A 12,817-nucleotide genomic window follows, 5' to 3' on the forward strand; every position below is an offset into this window, starting at 1 on the left:
GTTGACTGGCGAGCCACTTCCATGAAGTCCCTGGTGTAATCCTCAATGCTCCGGTCTCCCTGGCGGACGTTGAGAAACCTCCCTGCTGGACCCATGTTTGCTGGCTGTATTCTGTCACGGCCCGGTACGAAACACCGAGGAAAAACAGGGTCTGGGTCCACATGCAGGTGAAAACTTCCTTTTAATGAACAGAATGGCCAACAAGGCAAAACAAAACAGATCTAGGCACGACAGATACGAATACATTTACAATACAGCCAGGCAGAGTGGTGAGTGAGAGGAGAAGATATAGTCTGTGACAATGGGGAACAGCTGAGGGTGAGTGTAATGAGTGAATGACTGAACAGGTGTATGGAGTTTGGGGAATTAGTGTAATGAGTGAACAGGTGTATGGGGTTTGGGGAATGGAGTCCGGGAGAAACGTGAGCGGACACCGCCGCTTCTGCAGCTTTCTGAGCGGACGCCGCCGCCTCGGGGGAACTGTGAGCGGACGCCACCACTTCGGGAAGGCCTGAAGCGAGTCCCGCCGCCTCGGAGGGATCATCCGCGGGCTCCGCCGCTTCAGGAAGGCCAGAAGCGAGCCCCGCCGCCTCGGAGGGAACCCCAGTGGGCACCGACGCCTTGGGAGCCTTGCGAGCTGACCACGCCGCTCGCACCGACATCAGCAGGGATTCCTGCACGCTGCGTATCAGCCCGGGACGCTCCGGTAACGGGCGTGAGGTACTGGGTGCGGCAGACGAGGCCTCTGACGCCCCGTGGATTGCCGCTTCGGGAGGACTGTGAGCGGGCTCCGCAGCTAACTCCACCCTGAAGGCGGAGCCGCTCAAATGCAGGGCCAGGTTGATATAGTCCTCCAGCGACTCCTCGGGGACCCAGTAGGGCATCAGGGACTTGAAGGGCTCGGCTAGGTCTCCCCAGAAAAAGACCATGAGGCAGGCCCGGTACGAAACACCGAGGAGAAATCTGGGTCCACATGCAGGTGAAAACTTCCTTTTAATGAACAGAATGGCCAACAAGGCAAAACAAAACAGATCTAGGCCGGAATTAGTGTAATGAGTGAACAGGTGTATGGGGTTTGGAGTCCGGGAGATGGCGCCCTCTGGAGGAGAGAGGGAGAAACGCAGGGCCCAGACTCATGACAAAAGCATTTACATGCTTGTCAAATTGGAGCAGAGGATCAAGATAAACTGCTAAATTTTTTGCATTACTGTGTAGGTTGTTACTTAAGGAATTATTGCTCTGCATTTAACCCATCCAAAGCGCACACACACACACAGCAGTGAACACACACACGCAGTGAACACACACACACCGTGAACACACACCCGGAGCAGTGGGCAGCCATTTATGCTGCGGCGCCCGGGAAGCAGTTGGGGGTTTGGTGCCTTGCTCAAGGGCACCTCAGTCATGGTATTGAAGGTGGGAGAGAGCGCTGTACATGCGCCGCCTCGGGGGAACTATGAGCGGGCGCCGCCACCTCGGGGTAAACGTGAGCGGACACCGCCGCTTCTGGAGCTTTCTGAGCGAGCGCCGCCGCCTCGGGGGAACTGGCCACGACTTCCCCACTAAATTTTCTTAGTTTAGTGGAAAACTAAGTGGGAATAATAATGGGAATAATTTGGGAATAATAATGGGAATAATTTCCCATTTCATTCAGTTGTAGGAAATTATTTGCCATCCACTTCATCAAGGCATGAAGAGAGATGATCTAATGAAAAACTGTTTCCTGGTTTAATTGGAAGATAGAGTTGGAGATCATCAGCATAACAATTATACGTAATGTTTTTTTTTATAAATTTTTTTTTTCTGTTTTTGAAAAACAGAACCTAAGTGAAGCATGTAGAGGGAAAACTAAAGAGGCCCCAGAATGGATACCTGCGGAACAACTCAAGAGACTGGAGCTGATGGTGAGTTAAATGACCCAATACAATATTAACAGTGACAGTCCAACCCTTTAAATTGGAAGCAAACCATTGTAAAGCATTGTAATGCAACTACGCAACCCCGGAACACGTTTTCCCCCCATGGGGACCTTTAAATCGGTTTATACATTTACATTTACATTTACATTTAGTCATTTTGCAGACGCTTTTATCCAAAGCGACTTACAATTGGGGGATACATAAAGCAATTCTTCTTAAAGAGGCAAACAGATACAGGAAGTGCTTGTAATACCAAGATTCTAGACATTGTTCAAATAAGTACAAGCTAGAAACTGGTTGAAAACAACTCTTTCGATGGTTTTCGCTATGAATGGAAGGAGAGAGACAGGTCTGTAGCTATCTGTAAGTGAAGTGTTTAATGACCAAGGTACCGTCCCTGCACTAATTTGAATCATTTTTAAGGAATAATGTGATTGATAGTGTCAAATGTAGTACTTAAATCTAACAATATCAAGATGACAGATGACCCAGAATCAATGGATAACAGAATGTCATCTGTAACCTTAAGCAATGCTGACTCAGTACTATGCAAAGCACTAATGCCAGATTGAAACATGTGTAGAATGTTGACAGCATCCTGGTATTAAGTGAACTGCGCAAACACTACTTTCTCTAAAACCACTGGAGTGACACACAATAGCTTCCAAGGCTATAAAAAAGGAAAGAAAAAACACAAGTTGTAGAAAGTTTCAGAGGGAACAACTGAATGGGATGCTACAAATCAGAAGGTGCACTCATATGCGTTAGCCGCTTTGACACATGGTCCAGATGTGTCACCAGGGCCCAAGCCCCCTTGACTGCTGAAAGTAAAAAAAAAAAATAGATTGGAAAGATATCATATGGAACACTAGATCTGATGGTTTAAAAGGTTAAAGCTATTTAGGTGCTTTAGGTTTATCTGGTCTTAAAAAGTGATTGTAAAGTCTTTAGTGAGCATATGGGATAGTCATAACATGAGCAGTAAAATAAGCAATAAAATGAAGCCAGCTGAGCCTTGATAAAGTGCCTTACTGACCTGTTCCCAGTCACACTCAGCCAGACTAAATGTGAACAAAAGCATGCACGTGTGCAGTATTGCGTATCAGTTACAGTTCACCAATCTGGAAAGAGCAGCCAGGAGTGTGTAAATTACCCTGGAAGCTGAGCATGTAGGGGGCACAGGTGGGGTAGTACAATTGTCCCTTTAAACCATTGCCAACACAAACCATGCCTCACAGGATGACGTCTGAGCTGCCTAAAGCTACCTCTTGCACTTTACTCTATTTTCCTTCAGTCATTGATGCTCAATGGACCTAGCTAGTACACTTCTCACAGCACGGAGAGAAAAACACAAATCCGTCCAAACGCTTAAAGCATTCCGGGTGCAATTTCCATTAAAGCATTCGACAAATGTGAAAAAAAGAGTTGAGTTTCACATACTTGGACCTCTTTGAGGTCATATCATCAGTATTTTGAAACTTAATATTTGGTTATGATGAGAGAGCGGACGTCAGATTATTTACACAAACTGCAGAAGAGGGGGAAGAAGGTGACTGTTTCTTTATTGAAACCCCACTGACATTTCATCCTCAGAATAATAAGGCATTTTTGTCCAAACATAGCTAAAAACATTCCTTAAGCTGAACATACTTTCCGGTGACCTAAACTGAACCACAGTGAGTTTAGTTAGATCACATTTTCCATGTCATAAATAAAAAAAATGTAATCACCTTCTTAAAGGTGCAAAGTACTACCTCAGTAATTCAAAAGATCAATAGACATGTTGCCTCCATATCTCTCACTGACTTGACACAAGTACTCTTCCCGATCTGAGCCCCTCATTGTGGTGGTGAGAGGTTCAGGGTCTTCGGGAGGATGTTGTGAAACCTATCTTGCTTTGGAGTGACATTTTGTGTTGGCTGACCAGCGGTGTGAAGACAGAGGCCCTGTGTCGTGGCTACACAGTTTATATTAAAACTACCAAATTAAGAAAAGCTTGCCATCTGCACACTCCTTCCAGAATGTGGAATAAAAAACAAACAAACAAAAAAACAAGGTTGAGCACATGAAACTTGAAGACAATATCCAAAAAAGGATATTTGGAGGACTTTCTTGCTGTGAGATGGCAGTGTAATACAAATACAAAACTGAATTATATGTCAAGAAGCCAAACCAGTTAATTAATGTATGCACCACTTAGTAATGTTTACATGCATAAACAGTGTGAGGTTAAGTGTCTGAAAGAGTATCATGGGGAACAGGTATGAAGACATTTTACATTACTAACTATATACATAATTTACTTCCTACTAGTGCTGTCAAATGATTAATCACGATTAATCTCATCCAAAATAAAAATTTTTGGTTACATAATATATGTGTGTGTACTGTGTATATTTATTACGTATATATAAATGCACACACATGCATGTATATATTTAAGAAAAATATGTTAAGTTTATACATTTAAAATATTTATATATTATATCAATTAAATGAATATAAATATATACATGGAAATACATGGAAATATTTTCAAAATATATACTGTATGTGTGTGTATTTATATATACATAATAAATATACACAGTATACACACATATATTATGTAAACAAAAACTTTTATTTTGTATGCGTTTAATCGTTTGACAGCACTACTTCCTACATACTCAGCTCAACATGCTAAACTCACAAGTATGTAATTCCTTCACTAGCAAAGTACACAAAAAGTTGGGGAGTAAGAAGAAAAATTAGAAGGATGGCACAGGGACTGAAGTGGCCAGGACGACACTGCTGTCTTCTCAAACTCATCTCACTCAACTTCTCAAAATGCATAACAGATTAAGTAAACTTTATTTATTACGTATATATAAATGCACACACATGCATGTATATATTTAAGAAAAATATGTTAAGTTTATACATTTAAAATATTTATATATTATATCAATTAAATGAATATAAATATATACATGGAAATACATGGAAATATTTTCAAAATATATACTGTATGTGTGTGTATTTATATATACATAATAAATATACACAGTATACACACATATATTATGTAAACAAAAACTTTTATTTTGTATGCGTTTAATCGTTTGACAGCACTACTTCCTACATACTCAGCTCAACATGCTAAACTCACAAGTATGTAATTCCTTCACTAGCAAAGTACACAAAAAGTTGGGGAGTAAGAAGAAAAATTAGAAGGATGGCACAGGGACTGAAGTGGCCAGGACGACACTGCTGTCTTCTCAAACTCATCTCACTCAACTTCTCAAAATGCATAACAGATTAAGTAAACTTGTGTGTTCATGGCACACATAAAAATTACCTATAGTACTGAGCTGTCGGAGCCAAATCATGGTGCTGCATTTATCTTCCTGCTTTCAGTGTTATTAACTGTAAGTGGCAGATTGTATGCACTAAGTAATGAATGATACTTTTGTCTCAGCAGGCTAACTGTCTACTGAGCAAAGATATCAAGTGTATAGAGCAGTGGTGGCGAACGTCGGTCCTGGAGAGCCGCAACCCTGCAGAGTTTTGCTTCAACCCTAATCAAACACACCTGAACAAGCTAATCGAGGTCTGAAGGGTTACTAGAAAGCTACAGGCAGGTGAGTTTTAATTAGAGTTGGAGCTGAACTCTGCAGGGCTGTGGCTCTCCAGGAATGGTATAGAGCAGGGGTGGCGAACTCCGGTCCAGGAGAGCCGCAGCCCTGCAGAGTTCAGCTCCAACCCTAATTAAAACTCACCTGCCTGTAGCTTCCTAGTAACCGTTCAGACCTTGATTAGCTTGTTCAGGTGTGTTTGATTAGGGTTGAAGCAAAACTCTGCAGGGCTGCGGCTCTCCAGGACTGACGTTCGTGGCGAACAGGGGTGGCCCCTGGTATAGAGCATTGGTTCTCAAACCTGTCCTGGAGTACCCTGCACATTTTGTATGTCTCCCTCATCTATCACACCTGATTCAACTCATCAGCTCATTAGTGGAGACTGCAAGACCTGAAGTGGGTCTGTCAGATAAAGGGAGACATACAAAATGTGCAGTGTTGGGGGTACTTCATGGAGAGGTTTGAGAACCACTGGTATAGAGCAGGGATCCTCAAATCTGGCCCACGAGATCAACTTTCCTGCAGAGTTTAGCTCTTACCCTAATCAAACACCCCTGAGCATGCTAATCAATGTATTCAGGATCACTAGAAAATCACAGGTAGGTGAGTTTGATCAGGGTTGGAGCTAAACTCTGCAGCGCATTGGCCCTCCAGGGCAAGATTTGAGAAACCCTGGTATAGAGGAACACTCCTAGATCATTAAACAATGATAAAATGAGACACACAAGATTTTAATAGTATTACCACACATTAGCACAGACTTTGGCATGTCTTTTTTCCCCTCTGTCGACAAATGTCCTGTTTAAACAGGAAGTTGGGACAGGATTTTTTAATTTTTTTAATGTTTAAAAAAATAGCCTTTACATCACAGCTTGAGAAGTATTAAATAAGGGCTAACAAATGTTAATAAAACAGAGGGTCTTACTATTTTCTTATTATCTTACATTAGCTACAGTAGTTAAAAATTCGTCTGTACTTGTTTTGATATTAATGAAAACATTCAAGAGATTGTGAAGCAAATATGGAGTCACATTGTTCCAGAAAAGTATTTGACAGCAGTAAACATCTGTACAGTGCTAACTGTAACCTTTTTTTTTTTTTTTACCTGTGAACCTAATCCGCAAAGAGAGCTTTTACCTCTTTTTACTACTGTAGGTTACGTCAGATTGTTGCAAATGATCTGGTCTTCAAAAGGCTGTAATAACATCGCAAATAATGTTTGCTTGAGTTTTCATGTGAGCAGTGTTTGCACCATTTTCCATATTGGACAAAGTCGGTTACTGCATGACAGATGTGGATGTTACATCATCTAATTATGGCACTTGTTAGATTTATAACAGTGTAAAATGACTCCTAAAGCCATAAATTAGCTGATGGTAATAAAGCTACAACTGCAAAAACAGTATAATTGAAATGAACACTTAAAATTGTATGAAAAAAGTTGTTCTTTAAAAAGCACTCGGGCTGACTTGTATTTAATACATTTCACTACTACGTAAACTGGATATTCAATATTTTAATTTACTTCTGCTCATTTAAAGTAATTCCTGCACTGGCACTGATGAGGTGAAAAAATACCTTCAAGCCTCAAAGCCACATTTACATCCATTAGCGGATTACATCCGGGACCCAGCTAGCTGCTCTTGAAGAACTTGTCATAAACATTCATGGGTTACTTCTATTTATAGCCAATAATTTTTTGATTGCTTTTAAATTGCAGGCTGCTTGAGTTGTGTCCATCTTAGGCTACGTTTACACTACAATGATGTAGTCGGAAAAGCTTTTCCCTTGCGTTTTTAAAAAGTTTCACGTATATATGACAACGTTTTCAAAACGATTCGCATTTACACATATCCGTGAAAACTGCAAAAAACGCTGTATTATCTACATACCTAACATGTACTACGCACATGCATGACGTCACCATTTTCAAAGATTCCCGTATTGGGTGTTTACATGGAAACAATAATGGTGGTGGTTACAAAAACTTGCACTTTGAAACCCGTTTGCAAAATTATGCGTTTTCAGTCCCCAAAATGCCATTGTCGTGTAAACGAACAGGCAAAACACATAAAAAGTTTCCAGTTTTTGGAAACGTTGTCGTGTAAACGGCCCCTTACTTCACTCAAAGCAGATGTTGAATTTGCACTGCTGGGGTCACTCAGATGACACTGCAATTTATCTCTCTAAAGAACCAAGATCACAAAAATAAACTATCTAACATTAAGTGACAAAACTGACCACAAAAAACTGAAGTGCATGGTCCATATGGTCCCTCATCCATGGCAATGTGGAAGCTGTTATTTTAACAGTCAGTCCCGTTTAAGTTGCCTTATATGTCTAGACCAATGGTTTTCAATCCTGTTCCTCAGGACCCACTGCTCTGCACATTTTGCATGTCTCCCTTATCTGGCACACTCATTTGAGTTCATGGAGCTCTTTTCTAATGAGCTGATGATCTGAATCAGGTGTGTAGATTAGGGAGACATGCAAAATGTGCAGAGCTGTGGGTCCCCAGGAACGAGTTTGAATACCACTGGTCTAGACGACTGGGTACAGTGTGCCTGACAGCTTAGACATTTTTCTTTGTGACTCAGAGAAAAAAGTTCTGGTTCTGTTTGCCAGCAGTGATGAAAGAGACTCAAGACTAATGGTCTAAAGACAGCATGGGCTTGGCAATAAAATATATTTCAAAGATAAATTAATCTTTGAGGGGAAAAAAGATACTGGTGTCTCATTCTGATTGTTTTTATGTACAAAAAGGCCCAGGACTGAATACAGGAAGCAGTCAGTCACTGTTTCAGCTAAATGAATGATACACATTACTTAAATGTGTTCAGAAGTAGTGATCAACCAATATCAGACAGTCACAGACAAAGACGGATGCAGTAATGTTTGCCTCCACGCCAATCCTCACAGATGGCAGAGACATCCTAATCTGTAGAAAAGTGCACTTCCCACATAATCCAAGCCGGAATTAGTTTGCTGAGAGCAGCTCTTTTAAATCAGGGTATTCACTTTTGATTCCTTGAACTGGAGTTATTGTGGAGAATTATGGATCAATATAAAGAATTAAGTTCTCTTACCTCATTGGTTGAGTCCGGAGGGCTGTCTTTAGATCCTCTACCACCTTGTTTCTCATCTCCATTTCCTCTTCCTCAAAAGCAAATAGTGTCTGCATCTGAAATACAAGTGATTTTTGTCAAACTTTTACTCTGGTTTTAAACAAATAAAACATCATGGCAGGTCAGGTATGCTTCAGAAAAGCTATAAACCATGTCCAGTCTAACGGTCAATTTTGAGATTTTGGGCTATTTTGCTTCCATAATGTCGTTCAGGCTAGTGGGAAGTAAACACCCAAAATAAAAAATGGTATCACTTTATTGGACACTGTAGCCACAACCTGATGACATATGTGACTGGTGATCCACCAAATAGAATGGTAGCTAATAATCTGTCTTCAGAAAAGTTTCAATTTCATTTTCATTTCATCTTAAATATAATGCCTGAATAATGCCTGATAAGGTAGCGTTTATGAAAGCCGCGCTGCTTTGTGTACAGCTGTTATGAGACAAACTTCTATATTTTATCTTCTATATTTCTGGTGATTCAAAAGAGTTTTTGAACTATGTAGGCTATGAACTATGTATCTTAATTCCAGTTCAATTTTCCTAATAAAAAGACTGTTGAACTCTTGATATTTTATATTTATATTCTCCTCTTTAAATATATACTGTATATTCTCTCCACACCACATAAAAAAAACCCAATTTAACATACCTCTGCCTTGTTTTTTTTGCATTCCCATTTGCCCAAATAGCAAAAGAAAAACGCCACAATAGGCGTGACGACGGAGGTGTGGGTCCAAATGCAGGCTTTATTATTAAGACATAGTTAGAAAAAAAAAATACTGATAACGGCAGTGTAACGTAGGAGGCGTGACGACGGAGATGTGGATCCAAATGCAGGCTTTATTATTAAGACGTAGTTAGACAGAAACCTGGCTAAAACCTGATGATTACATTATTTTAAATGAGTCTACCTCCCAAGATTACTGTTATAAACATGAGCCGCGTCCAAAAGGTAAAGGGGGAGGTGTTGCTTCAATTTATAACAATGTTTTCAGTATTTCTCAGAAGGCGGGCTTCAAGTATAACTCGTTTGAAGTAATGGTGCAGAGAAATAACCACTATTTTCCTAATTAATGCTGTTCAGTTGCTTTGACACAATCTGTATTGTTAAAAGCGCTATATAAATAAAGGTGACTTGACTTGACTTGACTTAGACAGGCAGGGTCAAAACACCAGCAAACAGTAGCACACAATGTAATCCAAAAGGGTAATCCAGTAACAGGCGAAGGGCAGGGCAGGCAGCAAACAATAACAAAACAGAAAACAGTCCAAGATCAAAGAAAACAAAGGCAAGGCAAGGAAACACAGAAGACAGGGAAACGTTACAGGCTTCCGCAATGTGATAGTGTTTGTGTGCCATTCTTATAGTGTGAGACTGATGAGGTTATGAGAGACAGGTGACTGCAACTGATGATGAGTGCAGATGAGTCTGGGCAAAGGATTATGGGAAATGGAGTCCTGGGTGAATGGTAAAAGTCAGGAATGACTCCTCCAGTGACATGAGCTCCACCAGTGGGCACTCCAGCTGGTGATTGTGACAGGCAGTCAGAAGAGAACTGTCAAATTTACCATCACTCCCAGACGCTGTATTAGAACACCCTCGCATTAGCGTTAACTATCTTATAATCTGATTCAAAGGTAATAAAACACAAAGTACAGTGTTATAAACGTCCATACATATTTTTTTAAATGAAAATATAAAAAAACTTCGGAGGAAACGGTCCGTTGAAATGGTCACAGTGCATCACATCACAGCGGCAAGACACATTCTAGCTATATTATCACTATCTAGGCTACCCGTAATGTTCATTGACATGGCCGTTTTCTTTTGTGTCTCTTTCAAAACCTCCGCATGAACCACTGAAATTTGGAAGCATGTCATATTTTATTCCACAGTAAGAGTAATACTTATTTATACTGAGCTACTTTAAGAACATCTCCAAATTATTTACCACTAGTCTGCTGTACTTCCTGTATACCTTGTTTGACAGATATCTCGTACAGTCAGCAGTAAGTAATCCATTCTCAAACTATACCTACCTCTTCCGTTTTGTCTGATTTGTCGTTGTGCTTTCTGACTTGTTATAATGTTTTCGTAATTGCTGTTGTGTTTTCTGAATTGTTATTTTGTTTTTTAGATTTGGATTTGCGTTTGTAATTTGTTATTTTGTTTTCATAATTGTGATTTGTTTTGCACTTCTCGGCCACTGTAAAATACTGCTTCCCGCCCCCTTTTCCAGAAGAGGGCTGTACTTGGCAGCTCACGCAACAAATAAAGCATCTGATCAATTTTGGTTATCATCTCTATAATGTTCACACTCACATGACTTTGCAGTTCTTCCTTATCATGAAAAGTTTATTCTTTGCGTTTAAAAAACCTTGTCAGTTTAAACTTCTGAAATATGGTTTTCTGAGTGCGCACACACAAAGTGCATGCACAGGGAGCCAGCTCTTTTGTGTCAACTGTCATAAACACAAAATAAATATAAAGGTAATAAAGCAAGTACTTACAGCTGCCATGGAGTTGATGCGGTCAATATAGTAATCAGGCCAGCTGGTAGCAAGCTTGTTGGGGTCCTCTTGTTCCTAAGAAATGAACACAGGATAAAGTCATTTAGATTCTTTTTTAAGAAACACATGACTTTCGCAAATAACTGTGTGTATCACTTTTGAATAACCGAAGGGTAATAAGCTAATACTAAGGGTTGAAAGGGTGTACGTTTACCACCATTGTCCCTGTAGGCATGACTTGTGTCCCTATAATAAGGGTACTATAAGTAAATGTGTCTGATAAATGATTGTTCAGTAGACCACAGCAACAGATTTATTTATTTGTTGTCCAATCAGTCCACCAGACCTTTTAGTTGTAAACCGCCACAACAGAATCTGTGAGCTGATACAATATTTGGATATTTAAAACAATATCTGATTGTTTGGTGGTTCAAAATTAATAAACAAAATTCAAATAATAATGTTGTTATCTATAATGCTTTTCATGTTTATTTAGATTTAGATTTTAACAAAAGACCTGTTTAAATACAAAAATAAAATGCTATTAATAAAATGTGGATTTATTAATCTACCACAATTTACTACAAATTAAGAATTATGACACACTCTATATATTTAACTGATTCAGTATTTGAATGATTGTTTGATTTTTCATGCTTCATATCACTGTCACGTGTATGTTCTGTTTTGCCCTTATTTGGTTCTTCCTGTGTCCTGTCCTCATTGGTTATCATTTGTGTCCAGCTGTGTTTCATTAATTAGTTCATTTGCTCCCAGGTGCGTCCCATTAGTTTCTGAGCTTTTAAACCCTGTGTTTCCAAGTGTGTTCTGTCGGCTGTTGAATGTCATCCTGATGTTCCTGTGTTCGGTATCTCCTTGTTTCTCGAATTAAAGTCAAGTTCTGAACGTTCTCCAGCGTCTCCTCGTTCCTCGTTCCTTCCTTCCCCGAGTGACCATGACAGAACAGCCGATCCAAACTGAAAGTGAGCGGCGCCTCTTCTCCCCGTGTTTATTTTCAGGTTTTTAAAAGCATTTTGTTTTACCGTTCGTTTCTCCCCGCTCACATGGAGGAACGAGCGAAGTTCATCGCTGTAGCTCAGGCGAACCCCGACCCGATCGTCTACGCGAGGGCGTTCGTGCCGCTTGCCCTCGCCAGCTCCCTCGAGGGGGAAACCCTCGTGACGCTGTTCTGGATCAGGATTACTTACCGTCGCTCCGCGGAGCTCCCAGACACCACCAACCTCGACTGGAAGGAGGCAGTCATCCGGTGTCTGGAGAGCCTCCGATCCCGATCCGGGACCCCCCCGTTCCTCCGTCAAGCCTGCTGGCCACGGCTTTCTCCAGCCCGCCGGCCGTTACGAAGTCTAGTTCCGAAGTTCCTGTGGCAAGCCCACCGGCCGTTTTTGTGTCAAGCTCGCTGGCCACTTCAAAGTCAAGCCTGTTGCTCGTGGCTCACTCCCACCCAGAGCTCGCTCCAGTGTCGGCTCCAGCCCCAGAGCTCGCTCCAGTGTCGGCTCCAGCCCCAGAGCTCGCTCCAGTGCCCGCTCCTCGAAGCTCCTTGCTGTGCCTGCTCCTCCAGAGCTCCCTCCAGTGCCAGCTCCTCAAAAGCGCCTTGCTGTGCCTGCTCCTCCAGAGC

The 12,817-nt window shown here is 41.1% G+C and overlaps 1 protein-coding gene across 1 annotated transcript in view; it reads right to left on the reverse strand.

Annotated features, from left to right (window-relative positions):
• The window catches only part of LOC107726080 (disheveled-associated activator of morphogenesis 2-like), an 82,046-nt gene that overhangs the window by 26,493 nt on the left and 42,736 nt on the right, over window positions 1–12,817 (reverse strand). The window contains 2 exon segments of the mRNA XM_016535556.1: window positions 8,626–8,720; window positions 11,182–11,256. Coding sequence (XP_016391042.1) covers window positions 8,626–8,720; window positions 11,182–11,256 — 170 coding nt within the window.

This window comes from Sinocyclocheilus rhinocerous, unplaced genomic scaffold (assembly GCF_001515625.1).
Source record: "Sinocyclocheilus rhinocerous isolate Xijiao unplaced genomic scaffold, SAMN03320098_v1.1 scaffold636, whole genome shotgun sequence".
NCBI lineage: Eukaryota > Metazoa > Chordata > Actinopteri > Cypriniformes > Cyprinidae > Sinocyclocheilus > Sinocyclocheilus rhinocerous.